The 20,595-nt window shown below is 70.3% G+C and overlaps 3 protein-coding genes across 3 annotated transcripts; 2 read left to right on the top strand and 1 right to left on the bottom strand.

Annotated features, from left to right (window-relative positions):
* Positions 1-265: 265 nt before the first annotated feature.
* RELB (RELB proto-oncogene, NF-kB subunit) lies at positions 266-4,656 on the bottom strand (the record flags this gene model as incomplete). The annotated part of the gene is given in 9 exon segments (XM_083815211.1): positions 266-387; positions 824-988; positions 1,073-1,117; positions 1,120-1,163; positions 1,266-1,423; positions 2,868-3,195; positions 3,475-3,533; positions 3,668-3,721; positions 4,500-4,656. Coding segments are annotated over 9 exon segments (1,131 nt in total). The 5' UTR covers position 4,656.
* A 466-nt stretch (positions 4,657-5,122) lies between these two features.
* CLPTM1 (CLPTM1 regulator of GABA type A receptor forward trafficking) lies at positions 5,123-13,014 on the top strand. Its single transcript, XM_083815218.1, has 14 exons — positions 5,123-5,207; positions 5,298-5,404; positions 6,898-7,021; positions 7,614-7,772; positions 8,492-8,609; positions 9,251-9,336; positions 9,448-9,568; positions 9,889-10,133; positions 10,608-10,701; positions 10,958-11,148; positions 11,246-11,341; positions 11,470-11,605; positions 12,249-12,416; positions 12,513-13,014. The coding sequence occupies exons 1-14, from the start codon at positions 5,148-5,150 to the stop codon at positions 12,668-12,670; spliced, it is 1,863 nt and encodes a 620-aa protein (XP_083671344.1). The 5' UTR covers positions 5,123-5,147; the 3' UTR covers positions 12,671-13,014.
* Positions 13,015-14,025: 1,011 nt separating this feature from the next.
* Positions 14,026-18,871, top strand: ERCC1 (ERCC excision repair 1, endonuclease non-catalytic subunit; the record flags this gene model as incomplete). The annotated part of the gene is made up of 9 exons (XM_083815210.1): positions 14,026-14,034; positions 14,877-15,155; positions 16,001-16,104; positions 16,192-16,291; positions 17,121-17,197; positions 17,295-17,394; positions 18,230-18,301; positions 18,597-18,665; positions 18,767-18,871. The coding sequence occupies 9 exons, from the start codon at positions 14,026-14,028 to the stop codon at positions 18,848-18,850; spliced, it is 894 nt and encodes a 297-aa protein (XP_083671336.1). The 3' UTR covers positions 18,851-18,871.
* Positions 18,872-20,595: the final 1,724 nt, after the last annotated feature.

Raw genomic sequence — 20,595 nt, 5'->3', positions numbered from 1 at the left:
CTGGGGGCTGGGACTGGGCACTGGGAATGGGACCAGGGACTGGGCGCTGGGGACTGGGCGCTGGGGACTGGGCACCAGGACCAGGAATGGGCACTGGGACCGGGCACTGGGACCAGGCACTGGGAGCAGGATTGGGCACTGGGACCGGGAACTGGGACTGGGCAGCAGAAACGGGCACTGGGAACTGGGATTGCACACTGGGACCAGGCACAGCGCTGGGACTGGGACTGGGATTGGGCACTGGGCCTGGGCACTGGGACTAGGATCAGGTACTGGAACCAGGACTAGGATCAGGTACTGTGACCATGCATAGGGACTGGGCATAAGGACTGGGCACTGGGACCAGGATGAGGCACTGGGACTGGGCCTGGGAACCATGTGGGGGGACTGGGACCGAGATCAGGCACTGGGACCAGGCACTGGGACTGGGACTAGGATGAGGCACTGGGACCAGGATGAGGCACTGGGACCGGGCATGGGAACCGTGCAGGGGGACTGGGACCAAGATCAGGCACTGGGACCGGGCACTGGGACTGGGATTAGGATGAGGCACTGGGACCGGGCATGGGAACCGTGCAGGGGGACTGGGACCAAGATCAAGTACTGGGACCGGGCACTGGGATTGGGATTAGGATGAGGCACGGGGATTGGGACCAGGATGAGGCACTGGGACTGGGCATGGGAACCATGTAGGGGAACTGGGACCGTGTAGAGGGACTGGGACCAGGATGAGGCACTGGGACCAGGCACTGGGACTGGGATTAGGACGAGGCACGGGGACCACATCCAGGGACTGGACCGGGGCCGCCCCCCGCCCCCCCACCCCCCAATCCCCCCCCCCCCCCCGGCCCCGTACTCTTGTCGAAGATGGGCTCGGAGAGGACGGGGCTGAGCAGCCGCGTGCGCCCCGCGCCGTCCTGGTAGGACGCCTGGAAGCAGATGCGCACCACGTTCATGTCCACCTCCTGGTGGTTCTTCAGCGAGCCGGCTGCGGGGATGGCGGGGGGGGGGGGGTCAGCATCCCCTGAGGGGGGGGGGGGGTCCGGAGCCACCCCCCCCCAACAAAAGGCACCTTTGAAGGGGTCGATGCCCAGCTGCAGCTTCCTCTCGATGCCGCCTCGATCTCCTTCTTCTTCACGCACTGGATGCCCAGGTTGCTGAAGCTGCCGGGGGGGGGGGGGGACACACACGGGGAGAGCTGGGGGGGGGGGCTCCGGGGTGTTATAAGGGGGGGGGTCACGGGGCGGGGGGGGGGGGGCACCCACCTGTGCTTGGGGTTGCTCTGGGGCTGCAGCAGCACCTGGCACAGCCCGTTGCTGCAGTCCTTGCCCACCAGCCCGTGGGGGTGCACGCGGTGGGGCCAGTCCTTCCACACCAGGCACGCCGTCACCTTCACCTCGGGGATGGCCTGGCAGTTCAGCAGCTGGGGGGGCCGGGGGGGGGTCAGGGTGAGCCCCCCCCCCCCACCACTTTTCATCCACACCCCCCCCCCCCCAACGCCGCTTGTCGGGGGGAGGAAGGAGAAAAACGCCGGCGCCGAGAGGTCGCCGGGGGGATCCGGGCGGCGCCGCGCACGTAGGGATCCATTGGCCCCCCCCCTCAAAAAAAAAAACTGGGGGGGGTGTGTGTCTCACAATACACCCCCCCCCCAAAAAAATAATAGTTGGGGGTCTCGCAATAGCCCCCGCCTCAAAAAAAAAGAAGTGGGGGTCTCAGAATAGCCCCCCCCCAAAAAAAAAGCTTTGTAGGTCTCACAATAGCCCCCTACAAAAAAATATTTGGGGGTCTCATAATAGCGCCCCCCCCCCCCCCCAAAAAAAAATTGTGGGTCTCACGATAGCCCCCCCAGCACCCATGGGGACTTTACTGGCCCCCCCCCAGCACCCACAGGGTTCCGCCGGTTCCCTCCCCCAAATCCACGGGTCCCCAGCAGCCCCCCAGGGCTCCCACAGGACCCCCCCCCCCCAGCACCCACTGGGGGGGCTCCCCAACCCCTCCAGCCCCCCCCCCTAAATACCCACGGGGGGGGCTCCCCATGACCCTTACCAGCCCAGCAGCCCCCCCAGGACCCCCCCAGCACCCACAGGGGGGGCTCCCCAGCACCCCTACCTCCCCAACAGCCCCCCCGGGGCTCCCCAAGGACCCCCCCAGCACCACTACCACCCCCCTAGCCCCCCAGGACCCCCCCCAGCACTCCTACCACCCCCCCAGGACCCCCCCCAGCACCCCTACCACCCCCCAGGACCCCCCCCAGCACCCCTACCACCCCCCAGGACCCCCCCCAGCACCCCTACCACCCCCCCAGGACCCCCCCCAGCACCCTACCACCCCCCCAGGACCCCCCCAGCACCCCTACCACCCCCCCAGGACCCCCCCCAGCACCCCTACCACCCCCCCAACCCCCCCAGCCCCCCCGGGCCGTAACCCCCCGCCCCCCCCACACCTCCCAAGTGCCCCCCCCCCCCCATCCCCCCTCCCCACCCCCACGGGGCTCCAGCACCATATCCCACGCCACCCCCCCCGCATCCCCCCATGCCCCCCCCCCACCCCATGCCCCCCCCCTTTGTACCCCCCCCAACTCCCCCTCCCCACCCCCACGGGGCTCCAGCACCGTGTCCCACACCCCCCCCGCATCCCCCCATGCCCCCCCCCCCACCTTGTGTCCCCCCCACCTCGTGTCCCCCCCCCATGCCCCCCCCCACCTCGTGTCCCCCCCACCTCATGTCCCCCCCCCACCTCCCCAAGTGCCCCCCCCCAATCCCCCCCCACCCCCATAGGGCTCCAGCACCGTATCCCACGCCCCCCCCCGTGTCCCCCCATGCCCCCCCCCACCTCGTGCCCCCCCCCCCCCAGTGCCCCCCCCCCACCTCGATGGCGGGCAGCGTCTTGCTGGCCTCGGTGCTGCTCTCCCCCAGGATGCTGCCGGCCGAGCGCCCCTCGCACTCGTAGCGGAAGCGCATCCCCCGCTGCTTCGGCTGCTCCGTGATCACCAAGCGGGGGGCTCCGGCGGCCGCCCCCCCCGGCCCCCCCCGGCCCAGCGCCAGCCCCCCAGCCCGCGGCTCAGCGGAGGGGAGGGCGGCGGAGCCGGGGGGCCGCAGCCGCGGGGCACCAGCCTGGGGGCGGGGGGGGCCCGGGGCAAAGCGGGGGCCGCGTCCGGTTGGAAGCCGTCCTCCTTCATCACCTCCTCGATGATCTCTGCGGGTTAATTAATCAGATTGTTAATTAATTAATTTTTCTCTGGGGGGGGGGGCACGAGCCCAGATCCCATCCCACTCCCATTCATAGGCAGCGCTTGCAGCCGCCCCCCCGTTAAAACACTCCAGGGTGGTCGCTGCCCCCTGCGCCCCCCACCCCTAATCCTAATCCCAATCCCAATCCTAATCCCAATCCTAATCCTAATCCCAATCCCAATCCCAATCCCAATCCCAATCCCAATCCCCTAACCCTAATCCCACCCCCCCGAACCCCGCTCACGGCCCCCCGGGAAGTCGGATCCGGCACCACCGCGCGTCCCGGCCCCTCACCGAGGTCATCTGCGAAGGGAAAGAACGGCGGGGGGGGGGCGGTTTTAGGGGCGTGGGGGGGGTCGGTTTAAGGGGGGGGGGGTCAGTTTTAAGGGGGGGGCTAAAGGGGGGTGACTTTAGGGGGGGGGATATTGGGGTCTCACCAGCCACCGGTGCTGCGTGCGCCATGCCCAGGCTGGGGTCCTGCAGGGCGGCTCCTGGATTTTGGGGGGGGGTCACGGTGAGGGGGTGGGGGGGGCAACAGCAGGGAGCTGCCCCCCCCCCTAAGAAAAGGCCAAAGCAGAGGGGGGGCAGGACCATGGCCCCCCCAGGACAGGGACCCGCAGGACGAGCCCCCCCCCCACCCACAGCAGCGATCGGGGGGGGGGTGCCCCAGGATCCTGCCCCCCCCCCAAAAAAAATCCGCCCCCCCCCAATGAGGGTGGGTCCCCCTCTCCCTAAAATCCCCCCCACGACTGGGGGGAGGGCCCGATCCTGACCCCCCCCCCCCCCAACCAGCCTCCCCGTCTCCCCTAACACCCCCCCCCAAAAAAAAACCCTTCCCCCCCCGGTACCCCCCGGTCACCCCCCTCGGTCCCCTCCCCCGTGGGCATCCCCGGCCCCCCCTGGTCCCCACCCCCCCCCCCCGGAAGACACCCGGTGTCCCCCCTCCCCCCCCGTTATCCCTCCCCCTCGGTGTCCCCCCTCCCCCCCCCGGTGTGACCCCTCCCCCCTCCCCCCCAGCGTCCCCCCCGGTGTCCCTCCCCCCCGTTGTCCCCCCCCCCCGTTGTCCCTCCCCCCCCGGTGTCCCCCCTCCCCGGTGTCCCCCCCCCCGTTATCCCCCCTCCCCCCCAGCGTCCCCCCCCGGTGTCCCCCTCCCCCCCCCCGGTGCCCCCCCCCCGTTGCCCCCCCCTCCCCCTCCCCCTCCGGTGCCCCCCAGCCCCCAACCCCGCCCCCCTCCCCCTAACCCCCCCGCCCCCCCCGACCCCCACGCACCGAGCGGCAGCGCCATGGCCGCCGCCGCCGCCGCCGCCGCCGCTGCCGCTGCCGCTGCCCCCCCCCGGCGCCGGCGCCGCCGCCGCCCCCCGCCACCGGAGCCCGAGGCCGCGCGGCCGCCGGAGCTGGAAATCCCCGCGCGGGCCGCGCCGCCATTGGCCGCCGCCGGTGACGTCACGGGCGGGGCGGGGCGGGGGCCGGGAGGGGGTTTCCCGGGGCGCGCCCCTTTCGGTGGCCACGCCCCCCCGCCGCTCGGGACCACGCCCCCCGCCGCTCCTGGCCACGCCCCCTATCGCGTCACGCTCCCCACGGGACACGCCCCCTTTCGCCGTGGACACGCCCCCTTCATCATAGCCACGCCTCCTTCATCATAGCCACGCCCCTCACCCCATAGCCACGCCCCCTCGCCGTAGCCACGCCCCCTCTCCCATAGGCACGCACCTTCCTCATAGACCCGCCCCCTTCCCTTTAGCCACGCCCCCTTCGCGTTAGCCACGCCCCCATCCCGTTAGCCACGCCCCCTCCCTCTCAGACACGCCCACTCCCCCATAGCCACGCCCCCTCCCCCCTTAGCCACGCCCCCTCCCTCCCCCGGGCCCGCCCCCCCCCCGGCCGCTCTCGCGAGAGCTGCGCGGGCGGCGCAGCAAAATGGCGGCGCCGGGCAGGGAGGCGGCGGCGGCGGCGGGGCCCGCGGCGGGCCCGGGGCAGGTACGGGACGGGGGAGCCCCGGGGGGGAGGGGTGAGGGCTCCGGTTTGGAGGCCCGGCGGCTCTCACCGTCCCACCTCCGCCTCCCGCAGGTCACCAGCAACGGCAGCGCCGGCGGAGGGGAGGCGGCGGCGGCCGAGACGCAGCGGCAGCAGCCGGCGCCCAACGCCTGGCAGGTGCTGAAGGGCGTCCTCTTCAGGTACGGGCCGGGTGAGCCCCCCCCGGGGCCGGCTGCCCCCCCCCGGGTCGTGCCCTGTCCCCCCCGTGTCCCCTTCCCCCGGCACGGTGTCCCCAGGGCCGTGCCATGACCCCCCTGTGCCCCCTTCCTCCACCACAGTGGCCCTGGGGGCCCTTCTGTGCCCCCCCCGTGTCCCTTTCTCCTGCCCCAATGTCCCCAGGGCCGTGCGATGTCCCCCCGTGTCCCCTACCCCCGGCACGGTGTCCCCAGGGCCGCGCCATGTCCCCCCCGTGTCCCCTACCCCCGGCACGGTGTCATCAGGGTCGTGCCATGACCCCCCCGTGTCCCCATCCCCTGCCCCAGTGTCCCTGGGGGTCCTTCTGTGCCCCCCCCCCGTGTCCCTTTCCCCTGCCCCAGTGTCCCCAGGGCCATGCTGTGTCCCCCCCATGTCCCCTTCCTCCACCACAGTGTCCCTGGGGGTCCTTCTGTGTCCCCCCTTGTCCATTTCCCCTGCCCCAGTGTCCCTGGGGCCATGCTGTGTCCCCTCCCCCCAGCACAGTGTCACCAGGGTCATGCTGTGCCCCCCCCATGTCCCCTTCCCGTTGTACAGTGTCCCCAGGGCTGTGCCGTGTCCCCCCCCCGTGTCCCCTTCCCCCGGCACAGTGTCCCCAGGGGCCGTGCTGTGTCCCCATCCCCTGCCCCAGTGACCCTGGGGGTCCTTCTGTGCCCCCCCCGTGTCCCCTTCCCCTGTCACAGTGTCCCCAGGGCCATGCTGTGTCCCCCCCCCCCCGGTGTCCCCTGTCCCCCGGGTGCCCCCGGGCGCTGCCCGCGGCTCCTCGGAGGAGCGGGAGGCAAAGTCCTCGCGCGTGCCCCGGGCGCGTTGGGTCGCGGCCGCGCCTCCTCCCCGCCGCCGTGCCCGGCGTTTTTTCCTGAGGGGGGGCGGTTTCGGGCACCTGCGGCCTCGTGCCGGAGGACGGAGCCGCTGCGGCTGCTCTCAGAGGGGTTTCGAAGGCGCCCCTCCGGGGGGCAGCGGGCTGCTTCGGCGCCCCGTTCCCCCCCCCGGGGAGGATACGGGGGCCGTTTTTATTTTCCTCCTCCCGTCCCACCCGGGATGAATTAATTCCTCCCCAAAAACCGGGCATCACGCCCGGGAGATCCTTTTCGCCGCGTGGAGAGCGGGGCAGATCCCCCCCCCCCACCCCAAAAATCTTCGGGGTCGCCCCGGGTGGAGGAGAAGGGGCGAAGGAGACGTTTCGGGGCTTCAGCCCCGAGGAAAAGCCGCTGGAAATCCTTCCCGCCGCCTGGCCGGCGGGGCTCCGCCGTGAAACCTCCCCAAAACCCCCAAAACGCCCGTTTCCTCGAAATATTTCAGAGCCTGGGCGGCAAATTCCCTGCCCCCACCCCCCCCCCCAGCCCTTGGGCTCCGATGGCGTCCCCCCTCACCCCCCCGCCACGTATTTCGGAGGGCCGTCGGCGCGGCCGTGAACGTTTTTCCTCCTTCCCCCCCCCCCCAGGATCTTCATCATCTGGGCCATCAGCAGCTGGTTCCGCCGCGGGCCGGCGCCCCAGGAGCCGAGCGGCGCGGGGGGGACGCCGCGGGCCCCCAGCCGAAACCTCTTCCCCAAGGACACTTTAATGGTAACCGGGGGGGGGGCAGCGTTTGGACAGTTTTTTGGGGGGTTTCTGGGTGGTTTTGGGGGCAGCGAGGCGTTTGGGCAGCTTTTTGGGGGGGTTCTGGGTGGTTTGGGGGCGCTGCGTGGCATTTGGGCAGTTTTTGGGGGGGGTTTCTGGGTGGTTTTGGGGGCGGCGCGGTGTTTGGGCAGTTTTTTGGGGGGGTTTCTGGGTGGTTTGGGGGGCGGCGCGGCGTTTGGGCACTTTTTTGGGGGGGTTTCTGGGTGGTTTTGGGGGGGCGGCGAGGCGTTTGGGCAGTTTTTGGGGGGTTTCTGGGTGGTTTGGGGGGGCTGTGCGGCATTTGGGCAGTTTTTTGGGGGGTTTCTGGGTGGTTTTGGGGGCGGCATAGCGTTTGGGCACTTTTTTGGGGGGTTTCTGGGTGGTTTGGGGGGCGGCGCGGTGTTTGGGCAGCTTTTTGGGGCCGTTTCTGGGTGGTTTTGGGCGGCGGAGGCGGCGTTTGGGCACTTTTTTGAGGGGTTTCTGTGTGGTTTTGGGGTCGGCGCCGCCCGGAGCGGCGGTGACCCCCCCCCGGCGGCCGCTGATGCTCCCCTCCCCGCAGGACCTCTACGTTTACATCTCGGAGCACGAGCACTTTACGGACTTCAACGTCAGCTCCGCGCTCTTCTGGCAGAAGCGGGACCTGGTCTACGGGGACTGGACCAGCGGGGAGAACGCCGACGGCTGCTACGAGCACTACGGCGAGGTGGACATCTCCCAGGTGGGGTTGGCCGTGCCGTCAACGGGGGGGTGGGGGGGGGGAAAACTTCGTCCTCGCCGCGCCACGGCGGGGGGCGGGGGTGCAGGTGCGCCGCTGTTTGGGTGCGACGAAGCAAAAACCGTTTTTTTCACTTTTTTTTTTTCTTTATTGTCCCGTCGGGGAGCCGTGGCTTGGAGGATTTAAACGCAGCGAACCCGCCCGGCTCCCCGGGGGGGCTCGCGCCCCTCCGCTTAGCTCTGGGGGGGCTGCGCCTGGAGGTCTGGGTCCACTTCTGGCCTCCCCCTCCCCCCCCCCAGCACAAAAGGGGGACGTGGACGCCCCGGGGAGAGCCCGGCCGTGAGGATGACGATGGGGCTGGGCTGCCTAAAAAAGAAGGATTCTCGGGGAAATCTCGTCGATATCCGTAAATAACCCGAAGGGGGGGCGCAGCGGGGGCCGATCCAGGCTCTCTGTAGCGGTGCCCAGCGCTGGGACTGGAGGCACTGGGCACAAACTGGAGCGGGACGGGGGCCGGCTAGGCGTCGGGTAGCGCCGTGCGGGTGGCGGAGCGCTGCGGCGGCGGCACCCAAGGGTGCTGGAGTGCCCCCTCCTCGTGCCGGAGACCTCCAGAGGCGCCTGGATGTGGTGCTGAGCCCTGGGGGGTCCTGGGGGGGGGTTGGGGGGGGGAGCAGAGACCCCCAGGGGTCCCTTTTGACCTCGTTCCGTCCCCGCGGTTTCAGAGCGTGCAGCAGAACGGCTCCATCTACATCCACGTCTACTTCACGAAGAGCGGCTTCCACCCCGACCCCCGGCAGAAAAACCTCTACAGGCGCCTCGCCACCGTGCACACGTCGCGAAGTACGGCCCGGGGGGGGCTGGGGGCACCCTAATTTCCACCCCCCACCCCCCCCAGAAGCACTCGCTGGGCTGTTTGCCTTCAGCAAGCCCTGAAATCAGCCCAGAGGAAGGCCAACTCCCGGTGTCCTGCCTCGCGTTTGTCCGTTTTAGGGTGGTTTTTGTGGTTTTTTTGTTGTTTTTTTTTTTCGTGATTCCCCCCCGCAGGAAAACCCTCTCGTGGTGCCCAGCTGTGAGTCGTGGGGGGGGGGCTCCGGGCCCTTAACGGGGGCACAGAGCCGTGTCGGTGGGCGCAGAGGGGAGGATTTGGCCACCTTCGGGTTCTCCTGCGGGATTGGGGGGGGGGTCCGAACCCCCATTTTTGGGCGTCTCCGACGGCGCCAGGGTTATCCCGAGGGCTTGGCTGCTGGGTTGGCTCCGAGGACGGTCCCCCGGGCTAACCGGGCCACGGTTCCAGATCGGTCCCCGAGGCGTTCGGGGAGGAAAACGGGGCTGCTCTGCTCCGTCTGTGCCTGCCCTAAACCACCCCGACCCCCCCCCGACAGGCCGTAGCTTCCCTAGCCCCCCCTTCCTCGTGCCATCCTGCGCGGCGCTGGGGCAGGGAGCCGGGGCCGGGGGCGCTCAGCTCCCTTCTTCCCTTCCAGTGATCAACAAATACAAGCGGCGGCGCTTCCAGAAGACCAAGAACCTCCTGACGGGCGAGACGGAGGCCGACCCGGAGATGATCAAGGTAGGGGGCTGCTTCCTCGCTTTTTTTTACCCCCCCTCAACCCCCGTGGGCTTCACCCCGGCGCCCTCCCGCTGAGCGGGGCGCCGCCGGGCGGCCGCCTTCTCCTCGCAGAGGGCGGAGGATTACGGCCCCGTGGAGGTGATCTCGCACTGGCACCCCAACCTGACCATCAACATGGTGGACGACCACACGCCCTGGGTGAAGGGCAGCGTCCCGCCGCCCCTGGACCAGTGTAAGAGGCGCCGCCACCCCCTTTTTTTTATTGATTTTGGGGTTTTTTTTTGAGGGTTTGTGCCTCGACGCCCTCGTGGCCCGCCTTCCCACCTCGTGCCGGCGGCCGTCCTGGCGGCGCCCGGCGCGCCGAACCCCGCGGGGACGGGACGAAATTCCCGGCTTGGGGGCTCCTCAGCTTTTTCTGGGCCCCGCAGGAGCGGCTTTGTCCCGCTGAGCCCTCGGGGAACGCGTCCTCCTCCTCCCCCGGCCCCGGGACAACGTCCCTCGTGGCTCCCTGACGCTTTCCCTTGCCCTTCTCACCCCCCGTGCCCTCTCCAGACGTGAAGTTCGACGCCATCAGCGGCGACTACTACCCCATCCTCTACTTCAACGACTACTGGAACCTGCAGAAGGATTACTTCCCCATCAACGAGACCCTGCAGCGCCTGCCCTTCCGCCTCTCCTTCTGCCCGCTCTCCCTGTGGCGCTGGCAGCTCTACGCCGCCCAGAGCACCAAGTCGCCCTGGAATTTCCTCGGGGAGGACCTCTACGAGCAGTCGGACGAGGAGCAGGACTCGGTGAAGGTGAGAGCCGGCCTCGGGCCGCCCCGCTCCCCGCCACGCTGTCCCTGCTCGTGGCCCGGCACCCCGGCTCCTTGCCCCGCGCGTGCGGCGGCGGCGGCGTTCCCCCCACCCCCCCACCCCGGGGCTCCGATTTTCAGGGATTTTTAATTCCGCGTCGGACACGAGGCGGAAATTCGCCGCTCTGGGGGTGGCGGGACCCCCACCCGGCCGCCCGGAGCGGGTTGGGGTGCCCCCAAATCAGCTCAGACGGGGATTTGGGCAGCCTGGTCTGGTCCTTACGCGCGTCGGGACCCCAACAGCTCAAAACGGGGACGGGGGGGTGTGCAGGGGCCCCCCCACGCTGCCCTTCTGGTTGATAGAGGCTGGGAGACCACGGCCCAATTCCACCCCTCGGTGCCTCCCCGACCCCCCCCCGGCCCCGGGAGGACGGGGAGGGGCTCAGCGTGGTCCTCGCCCCCCCACACCCCGTTCCAGGTGGCCCTGCTGGAGACGAACCCCTACCTGCTGGCGCTGACCATCGTCGTCTCCATCGTCCACAGCGTTTTTGAGTTCCTGGCCTTCAAAAACGGTGAGCGCCGCCCAGGGACCGGGTCGGCGGCGGGGGTCGGGGGGGGACAGCCCCAAAACCCCGTCCCTCCGCCTCGTGCCGTCCCCGGGGGGGGGGTGACGGCGGGTCCCGAGCCGCCCTTGGGGCCGTGCCCGGTGCCGAATTGAGGGTGCGAAGCCCGAGAGCGGCGGGTTTTGGGTCCCCGCATCCCACCCGGGGCGCTCCCCGCTCCCGGGGGAGGGGGGGTGACGCCGTTGCCCCCCACCCCACCTTGCAGACATCCAGTTCTGGAACAGCCGGCAGTCCCTGGAGGGGCTCTCGGTCCGCTCCGTCTTCTTCGGCGTCTTCCAGTCCCTCGTCGTCCTCCTCTACATCCTGGACAACGAGACCAACTTCGTGGTGCAGGTCAGCGTCTTCATCGGGCTCCTCATCGACCTCTGGAAGATCACAAAGGTCATGGACGTGCGGGTAAGCGGGCGCTGGGGGGGGGGGGACACACGTCCGTGCCGGCGCTGGGGCACACCCTGATGGGTTTTTGGGTTTTTTTTTGCCCCCCCCCCGGCAGCTGGACCGAGAGCACAAGGTGGCGGGGCTGCTCCCGCGCCCGACCTTCACGGACAAGTCCACCTACATCGAGTCCTCCACGAAGGTGTACGACGACGTGAGTGGCGCCGGGGGCTGCTCCGACGACCCCCCCCCACCCCACCCAGCGCGGGGAAACAGCGGGGCAGGGGGCTTTGCCCCCCCCGCCCTGTTCCCGGCTGATCCTGGTGTCGTCGGCTCCCCCAGATGGCGTTCCGGTACCTCTCGTGGATCCTCTTCCCCTTGCTGGGCTGTTACGCCGTGTACAGCCTGCTGTACCTGGAGCACAAGGGCTGGTACTCCTGGGTGCTCAGCATGCTCTACGGCTTCCTCCTCACCTTCGGTGAGCCCCCCCCGCGGGCTGCCCGAGGCCCAAAATCCTCCGAAATCCCCCCAAAATCGCGGATTTTCCACCAGCAGCGGGGTTGGCGCGGGTCCCCCGAGGGAAGGGGTTGGCACCCGCGGGGACCTTCGGGGCTCCGGGGACGCCTCGGGGTGGGATTTAATAATCCAGGGGGGCTCCCGGGGATGGCGGGGAGGGGGAGCGAGGGTTTTAGGGTGAGAAAGGAGAGGTTTGGGGGGGGTGGGGAGGCAGAAATCGGTCACGGTGAGCCTGGGGAGACCTGGAGGGGGCTGCCCGGAGGAGTTTGGGGTCCCCGTCGCCGCCGCCCGTGGCCGACGTTGGGTGTTTCGGGCTCGTCCTGATCCCCTTTGGGGCGAGCCGCGGGGGTCCCACCTGCCCCATGCGATTAAATCCCCGGCTTTCACCCCAAACCAGCCCCTTTCGACCCTTTAACCCCCCCACCCCACCCCAGGGCTCTCCTGGCACCGACCCCCCGGACATTTTTACACCTTTCCTTGCTTCTTTTCCTCGGGCTGGGAGCCGCGGAGGGCGGACGAACGGTCGCGCCCCCCTTCCCCCGAGGCCAACCCGGCTCCGCTTCGTTAGCCTAACGAGCCTAACGAGGTCGCCCCCCCTTTTTCAGGCTTCATCACCATGACCCCCCAGCTCTTCATCAACTACAAGCTGAAGTCGGTGGCCCACCTGCCCTGGCGGATGCTCACCTACAAAGCCCTCAACACCTTCATCGACGACCTCTTCGCCTTCGTCATCAAGATGCCCATGATGTACAGGATAGGCTGCCTGCGGGACGGTGAGCCCCGAGGGGGGGGGTCCGGGGGGGGGGTCCCGGGGGCTGCGTAGGGCCCCCCCCGTTTCACCTCGCCCCTCTTTTTCCCCCCCCCCGCAGACGTCGTCTTCTTCATTTACCTCTACCAGCGCTGGATCTACCGCGTGGACCTGACGCGCGTCAACGAGTTCGGCATCAGCGGCGAGCAGCAGGGCCCGGGGGGGGCGCGGCCCCCCCTGCCCCCCCCCGCCACCCCCGGGGACAAGAAGCAGGATTAAGGCTCCCCCCCCCCGCCCTTTGCCCTACAAAAAGGGTTTTTTTGGTTTTTTTTTTTTTTTAGAGGGGGGGGGGGTTCGAGGAGCCAGGAGGCGCCGGGGGGGGGGGGGTCGTCTCGGTGCCCCCCCCCCCATGTGGCGCCGCGCCCCCCGCCTCGTCCCGTACCCGTCGTGCAGCTCCATCCCATTGTGCAGGTGTTGTAGGGCAGCGCCCCGGCCCCCCCCCCCGTTTCCCCCGACCCCATATCCTCCCCCCCCCAACCCCCCCCCCCGGGGCTGCCGATTCGCCCCGGGAGCGGCCCCGTTCTCCTCGTCGCGAGTCAATAAAACTCACGTGGGTGTCGAAAGGGCCCCGGAAGGGGGGGTTTTTGGGGGGGCCTCAATGGGGTTGGGGTGGGGGGTGGCGCTCGGGGTCTGCGCTGCGCGGGGACCCTCCCCCTGTAATGGGTATGGGGGCGGCTGCTTCGTCCCCTGGCCCCTGTGGGGTCGGGTGTGGGGACAGTGGGGTCGGCCCCTGGCCCCTGTGGGGTCAGATATGGGGATATTGGGGTCGTTCCGTGGGCCGTGTCCCCAATGGGGTCATCCCTTGTCCCCTGTGGGGTCAGGTATGGGGACAGTGGGGTCGTTCCGTGGGCCATGTCCCCTGTGGGATCGGGTGTGGGGACAGGGGGGTTGTCCCCTGGGCCGTGTCCCTTATGGGGTCATCCCCTGGGCCATGTCCCCCATGGGGTCGTCCCCTGTGGGGTCAGATATGGGGATATTGGGGTCATTCCGTGGGCCGTGTCCCCAATGGGGTCATCCCTTGTCCCCTGTGGGGTCAGGTATGGGGACAGTGGGGTCGTCCCCTGGGCCATGTCCCCTGTGGGATCGGGTGTGGGGACAGGGGGGTTGTCCCCTGGGCCGTGTCCCTTATGGGGTCATCCCCTGGGCCATGTCCCCCATGGGGTCGTCCCCTGTGGGGTCAGATATGGGGATATTGGGGTCATTCTGTGGGCCGTGTCCCCTATGGGGTCATCCCCTGGCCCCTGTGGGGTCAGATATGGGGATATTGGGGTCATCCCATGGGCCGTGTCCCCTGTGGGGTCGGGTATGGGGACAGTGGGGTCATCCCCTGGGCCGTGTCCCCCATGGGGTCGTCCCCTGTCCCCTGTGGGGTCGGGTATGGGGACAGTGGGGTTGTTCCGTGGGCCGTGTCCCCCATGGGGTCATCCCCTATGGGGTCGTCCCCTGTGGGGTCAGGTATGGGGACAGTGGGGTCGTCCCCTGGGCCATGTCCCCCATGGGGTTGTCCCCTGTGGGGTCAGGTATGGGGACAGGGTGGGGACATCCTTGGGGCTGTGTTCCTCATGGGGTCGGGCATGGGGACAGTGGGGTCGTCCCCCAGCCCCTGTCCCCAGTGGGGTCACGTGTGGGGACTGCCCCAGGTCCCTGTCCCCTATGGGGTCAGGCACCAGGCACGGGGACATCCCCCCTGCCATGTCCCCTATGGGGTTGGGCACAGGGACATTGGGGTCGTGTTTGGGGACGTTCCCCAGCCTGTGTCCCCTATGGGGCCAGGTGTGGGGACGGCGGGGACATTTCCAGGTCCCTGTCCCCTATGGGGTCAGGCATAGGGACAACAGGGACACCCATGGGGCCGTGTCCCCTATGGGGTTGGGCACAGGGACAGTGGGGTCATCCCTTGAGCCATGTCCCCTATGGGGTCAGGTATGGGGACAGCAGGGACACCCACGGGGCCGTGTCCCCTATGGGGTTGGGCATAGGGACAGGGGACACCCGGGGCTGTATCCCCCATGGGGTCAGGTACAGGGACAGGAGGGACAGCCACGGGGCTGTGTCCCCTATGGGGTCAGCTGTGGGGACACCCCCAGGGCCATGTCCCTTATGGGGTCAGGCTTGGGATGTCCCTGGGGCAGTGTCCCCTGGGGGGCTGGGAGACATCCCCAGGTCTGTGTCCCCTGTGGGGTTGGGCACGGGGACAGTGGGGACACCCATGGGGCCGTGTCCCCTATGGGGTCAGCCGTGGGGACACCCCCAGGCCCCCGTCCCTTACGGGGTCAGGCCCGCGATGTCCCTGGGGCAGCGTCCCCCGGGGGGGGCTGTCCCCTTGCCCATGTCCCCTGGGGGGTCGGGGCCCCCCCCCCGCCCCGTGTCCCCCCTATGGGGTCAGGCCACCCCTCTGCCCCCTCCGGCCCCTCCCTTCCCGAAGTGGGCGTGGCCACCCCAAGCCCCGCCCCCTCCGGCCCCTCCCTTCCCGAAGTGGGCGTGGCCACCCCAAGCCCCGCCCCCCCCCCCGCCCTACCACCGAGTCGGGAGGACCGCGGCGCCCAGAGCGGCCCCGCGCGCGGCTTCCGCCTTCCGGTGCCGGCCCCGTGCCCATGGAGCCCCCCCCCGGGGGGCGGCGGCGGCGGCGGGGGGGGGCGGGGGAGGCCCCGAGGGGCTGCGGCCGGGAGCCAGGAGCAGCGGCATCGTCGTCAGCCCCCGGCAGGTGGGGGCACGGGGAGGGGGGGGGGGGGGGGGTGGGGGGACACGGGGGGGGGGCTTGGGGACACGGGGGGGCCCTTGGGGACACGGGGACACGGGGGTGGGCCTTGGGGACATGGGGGGTGGCCTTTGGGGACATGGGGACATGGGGGGGGCCCTTGGGGACATGGGGGTGGCCTTTGGGGACATGGGGACATGGGGGGGGCCCTTGGGGACATGGGGGTGGCCTTTGGGGACATGGGGACATGGGGGGGGCCCTTGGGGACATGGGGACACGGGGGGGGCCCTTGGGGACATGGGGGTGGCCTTTGGGGACAGGAGGACACGGGGGGGGGCCCTTGGGGACACGGGGGGGGGCCTTTGGGAACACGGGGACATGGGGGGGGCCCTTGGGGACATGGGGACACGGGGGGGGCCCTTGGGGACATGGGGGGACCCTTGGGGACATGGGGACACGGGGGGGCCCTTGGGGACACGGGGGGTGGCCTTTGGGGACATGGGGACACGGGGGGGCCCTTGGGGACATGGGGGGTGGCCTTTGGGGACACGGGGGGGCCCTTGGGGACACCAGGGGTGGCCTTTGGGGACATGGGGGGTGTCTTATGGGGACAGGGGACACGGGGGGGGCACCCACGGGGACATGGGGACAGGGAGGGTGTCCTATGGGGTCACGGAGGGTGGCCTTTGGGGACAGGGGGACACGGGGGGGGGGCGCCCACGGAGACATGGGGACACAGGGGACATGGGGAACATCCTCTAGGGACACAGGGGGGCAACGGGGACACAGGGGATGGGGGGGGTGGCCGTGGGGCACGGTGTCACCCGCTGTCCCCCGCTGTCCCCGCGCAGCGGGGGAACCCGGTGCTGCGCTTCGTGCGCGGCGTCCCCTGGGAGTTCGGCGACATCGTCCCCGACTACGTGCTGGGCCAGAGCACCTGCGCCCTCTTCCTGAGGTGAGGGGGGGGGGGGGACGGGGGGACGAGGGGGGGGCTGTCCCCTCCGTGTCCCCGCGTCACCGCGTCCCCCCCCCCCCCCCCCAGCCTGCGCTACCACAACCTCAACCCCAACTACATCCACGAGCGCCTGCGCAGCCTGGGCAGGAGCTACGCGCTGCAGCTGCTGCTGCTGCAGGTCGACGTGGTGAGCCCCCCCCCGGCCCCCCCGGCCCCCTGTCCCCGCTGTCCCCCCCGTCCCCGCTGTCCCCCTGTCCCCGCCGTCCCTTCCCTTTGTGCCCCTTCGCTCCCCCCTCGTCCCCATCCCCTCACCCTTCAGCGTCCCCCAGCCCCTCTCCCAGCTCCTTGGTCCCCGTCTCCCGTCCCCTCCATCCCCGTCCCCTCGCTCTCCTGTCCCCTCCATCCCCACTGTCCCCTCTGTCCCCTCTGTCCCCTGTCCCTTCAGGCCCTATTGTCCCTGTCCCCTCCATCCCTGTCCCCTCGCCCTCCCAGTCCCCATCCCCTGGTTTTTGTTCCTCCACCCCTGTCCCATCCCTCTCCCGTCCCCTCCGTCCGTGTCCCCTCACTCTCCTGTCCCCTTTGTCCCCTCTGTCCCCGTCCCCTGTCCCTTCAGGCCCTATTGTCCCCGTCCCCTCACTCTCCTGTCCCCTCCATCCTCATCCTCTCACCCCCCCAGCCCTCCCTGTCCCCATCCCCTGGTTTTTGTTCCTCCACCCCTGTCCCATCCCTCTCCCGTCCCCTCCATCCCTGTCCCCTCGCTCTCCTGTCCCCTCTGTCCCTTCTGTCCCCTCTGTCCCCTGTCCCCTGTCCCTTCAGGCCCTATTGTCCCCGTCCCCTCACTCCTTGTCCCCTCCATCCCTGTCCCCTTGCCCCCACTGTCCCCATCCCCTGTTTTTTGTTCCTCCGTCCCCGTCCCCTCGCTCCCGTCCTTCCCGTCCCCGTCCCCTTGCTCTCCTGTCCCCTGTGTCCCCTCTGTCCCCCCGCTGACCCCGGCTGCGCCCCCCCCCGCCCCGCAGAAGGACCCCCCACCAGCCCTGAAGGAGCTGGCCAAGATGTGCGTCCTGGCCGACTGCACCCTCATCCTGGCCTGGAGGTAGGAGCTGGCACCCAGGGGTGGCCCCGCGGGGCGGGGTTGGGTCGGGGGGGGGGTGACGCCCCGCTTTGGGGACGACGGCACCGCGTCCCCGCAGCCCCGAGGAGGCCGGGCGCTACCTGGAGACCTACAAGGCGTACGAGCTGAAGCCGCCCGACCTGCTGAGGGAGCGCGTGGAGCCCGGCTACGTGGCGCGGGTGAGCCTGCGCCACCCCCCTGTCCCCGGGGGGTCCCCGGCGGGGTCCCCTGGGGGTCCCCAGCCAGGCCACGGGGTCCCCGGGGCATCCCCAGCAGGGTTATGGGGTCCTCAGGGGGGTCCCCAGCAGGGTTTTGGGGTCCCAGGGTGTCCCCAGCCAGGCCACGGGGTCCTTGGGGTGTCCCCAGCAGGGTTTTGGGTCCCCAGGGTGTCCCCATCCAGGCCACGGGGTCCCCAGGATGCCCCCAGCAGGGGTATGGGGTCCTCAGGGGGACCCCAGCAGGGTTTTGGGGTCCCCAGGGTGTCCCCAGCCAGGCCACAGGGTCCCTGGGGTGTCCCCAGCAGGGTTTTGGGGTCCCCAGGGTGTCCCATCCAGGCCACAGGGTCCCCAGGATGCCCCCAGCAGGGTTATGGGGTCCTCAGGGGGTCCCCAGCAGGGTTTTGGGGTCCCCAGGGTGTCCCCAGCCAGGCCACAGGGTCCCCAGGATGCCCCCAGCAGGGTTTATGGGGTCCTCAGGGGGTCCCCAGCAGGGTTTTGGGGTCCCCAGGGTGTCCCCAGCCAGGCCACAGGGTCCCCAGGATGCCCCCAGCAGGGTTATGGGGTCCTCAGGGGGTCCCCAGCAGGGTTTCGGGGTCCCCTGGGTGTCCCCAGCAGGGCCACAGGGTCCCCAGGGTGTCTCCAGAAGTGTTATGGGGTCCCCAGGGTGTCCCAGCCAGGCCACGGGGACCCTGAGGGTGTCCCCAGCAGGACTGTGGGGTCCTTGGGGTGTCCCCGGCAGGGCTGTGGGGTCCCCGGGGTGTCCCCATGGGTGCTGAGCCCCCGCCCCCTCCCGCAGGTGACCGACTGCCTGACCAGCGTCAAGTCGGTGAACAGGACGGACGCGCTGAGCCTGCTCAGCACCTTCGGGGTGAGGCGCCCGCGGGGACGGGGGGGGGACGGCGGGGACAGGGGGACAGTGGGGACTTGGGGACAGCGGGACTTGGGGACAGGGGGGACACATTGCCCGAGGGGATGGTGGGGACACGTGGCCCATGGGGACAATAGGGACGTCCCCGTGGGGGCATGCTGCCCATGGGGACAGTGGGGATGTGCCCATGGGGTTGTGGGGACAGTGGGGACATGCCCGTGGGGACACAGGGACGTGCCTGTGGGGACACGCTGCCACCGTCCCTGTCCCCGTCCCTCACCCCCTGTCCCCGCAGTCGCTGGCGGCCGTGGCGCGCGCCCCCAGGGAGGAGCTGTCCCTCTGCCCCGGCATCGGCCCCCAGAAGGTGAGCGGCGCGGGGACGGCGCGGGGACAGCGTGGGGACAGCGTGGGGACAGCGTGACACCCGCTGACGTCCACCCCCCCAATATGTGTCCCCCCCCCCAGGCCAAGAGGCTCTTCGAGGCGCTGCACGAGCCCTTCCTCAAGGTCCCCAAGGCGGCGGCGGGTCCCAAAACGCAACTTTTATGACAATAAACGGCAACGACAGCACAGGCGGTGGCTCTGGGGACGGGGGGGGACGTTGGGGACCTGGGGGGGGGCACCAGGCTCCCCCCGCCCCCCCCGCCCCCCCCCAGCCATGGGATGGGGACGGGTCCCGCGCCCCGGGGTCACTGCGCGGGGACGGGGTCGGCGTCGTCCCGCCCGTGTTTGTGCCTCTTCTTCTTCTTCCTCCTGGGGGGCTCCGGCCCCTGGGGTCCCCGGGGGTTTGGGGGGGCCCTGGGCTGCCCCCCCCTCCTCCTCGGGCGGCTGCTCCTCCCCCTCCTCCTCCTTCTTCTTCTTCTTCCTCCTCTTCCTCGTCACCTCCGTCCCCGTATCGGGGGGCTCCGGGCCCCCCCCGCAGCTCTCGGTGATGGCGAGGCAGCCGCGCAGCGGGGGGGCGCAGGCCAGGGCCCCCCCGGGGCTTTGGGGGTCAGGAGGAGGGGCCCCCCCGCGCAGTCCGGGGCCCCCCCGCACCCTGTAGGGCCGCCCGTCCCCATCGGGGTCCCCGGGGGGCCGCAGCCACCCGCAGCCGTCCAGCGGCACCGAGCAGCCCTGCAGGCTGCGGGACAGGACGGGGGGGGGGCACTGGCATCGTCACCCCCCCCCCAGGAGAGTGCCATGTCCCTGTCCCCCCACCCCACCCCCCCCGATGGCACTGCCACCTCCCCATAAACCCCCGTGGCACTGTCACCTCCCTGTCCCTGTCCCCCCCCCCCCATGGCACTGCCACCCCCCTGACCCCCCCATGTCCCTGTCTCCCCCACCCCCCTGTGCCCCCCCACGTCCCAGTGCCCCCCCATGTCCCTGTCCCCCCCCCCATGTCCCTACCCCCCCACGTCCCCCCCATGTCCCTGCCCCCCCATGTCCCCCCCATGTCCCTGTCCCCCCCCCCCCCCATGTCCCCGTGCCCCCCCCCACCTCTCGGGCCGGAAGGCGGCGGGGGCGCGGATCAGCCACAGCTCGGTGCCGCCCCCCCCCAGGGCTGCCCCGCACAGCTCCGGGGGGGGCGCGGGGTCGGCGGCCACGAACTCGGGGGGGCACCGGAACGGCCGCGCTGCGGGGACGGGGCTCGGGGGGGGGCTGCGCTGCCACCACCCCATGTCCCCCCCATATCCTCCCATGTTCCCCCTGTGTCCCCCCATGTCCCCTCCATACACCCCCATACTCGCAGGTCTCCCCATACCCCCCCTACATCCCCATATCCCCCCCCATGTCCCCCATCCCCCTATGATGTCCCCCCCGTCCCCATCACGTCCCATATCCCCCCATGTCCGTATATCCCCCTATGTCCCCCCACATCCCCCCACGATGCCCCCGTGTCCCCCCATGTCCCCAAATCCCCATATCCCCCCATGTCCCCATCATGTCCCCATGCCCCCCCATATCCCCATAACCCCCCATCCTCCCATGCCCCCCCCATATCCCCCATATCCCCCCCATGCGCCCCATGTCCCCAAATCCCCTACATCCCCCCATGTCCCCATATCCCCCCACCCCTTTATATGCCTATATCCCCACACCCCCCCATATCCCCCCATAACCCCCCCATGTCCCCATATCCCTCCATGCCCCCCCATGTCCCCAAATCCCCTACAACCCCCCATGCCCCCCCATGTCCCGGTATCCCCCCTCCCCCCCATATCCCCCCCATGTACCCCCATATCCCCCATAACCCCCTATACCCCCTATATCCCATGCCCCCCCATGTACCCCCATATCCCCTATATCCCATG

The sequence above is a fragment of the Anser anser genome (genome assembly GCF_964211835.1).
Source record: "Anser anser genome assembly, chromosome: 36".
NCBI classification, from domain to species: domain Eukaryota; kingdom Metazoa; phylum Chordata; class Aves; order Anseriformes; family Anatidae; genus Anser; species Anser anser.
Note: the sequence above shows the minus strand (reverse complement) of the source record. Positions and strands in the feature narration are given on the sequence as shown.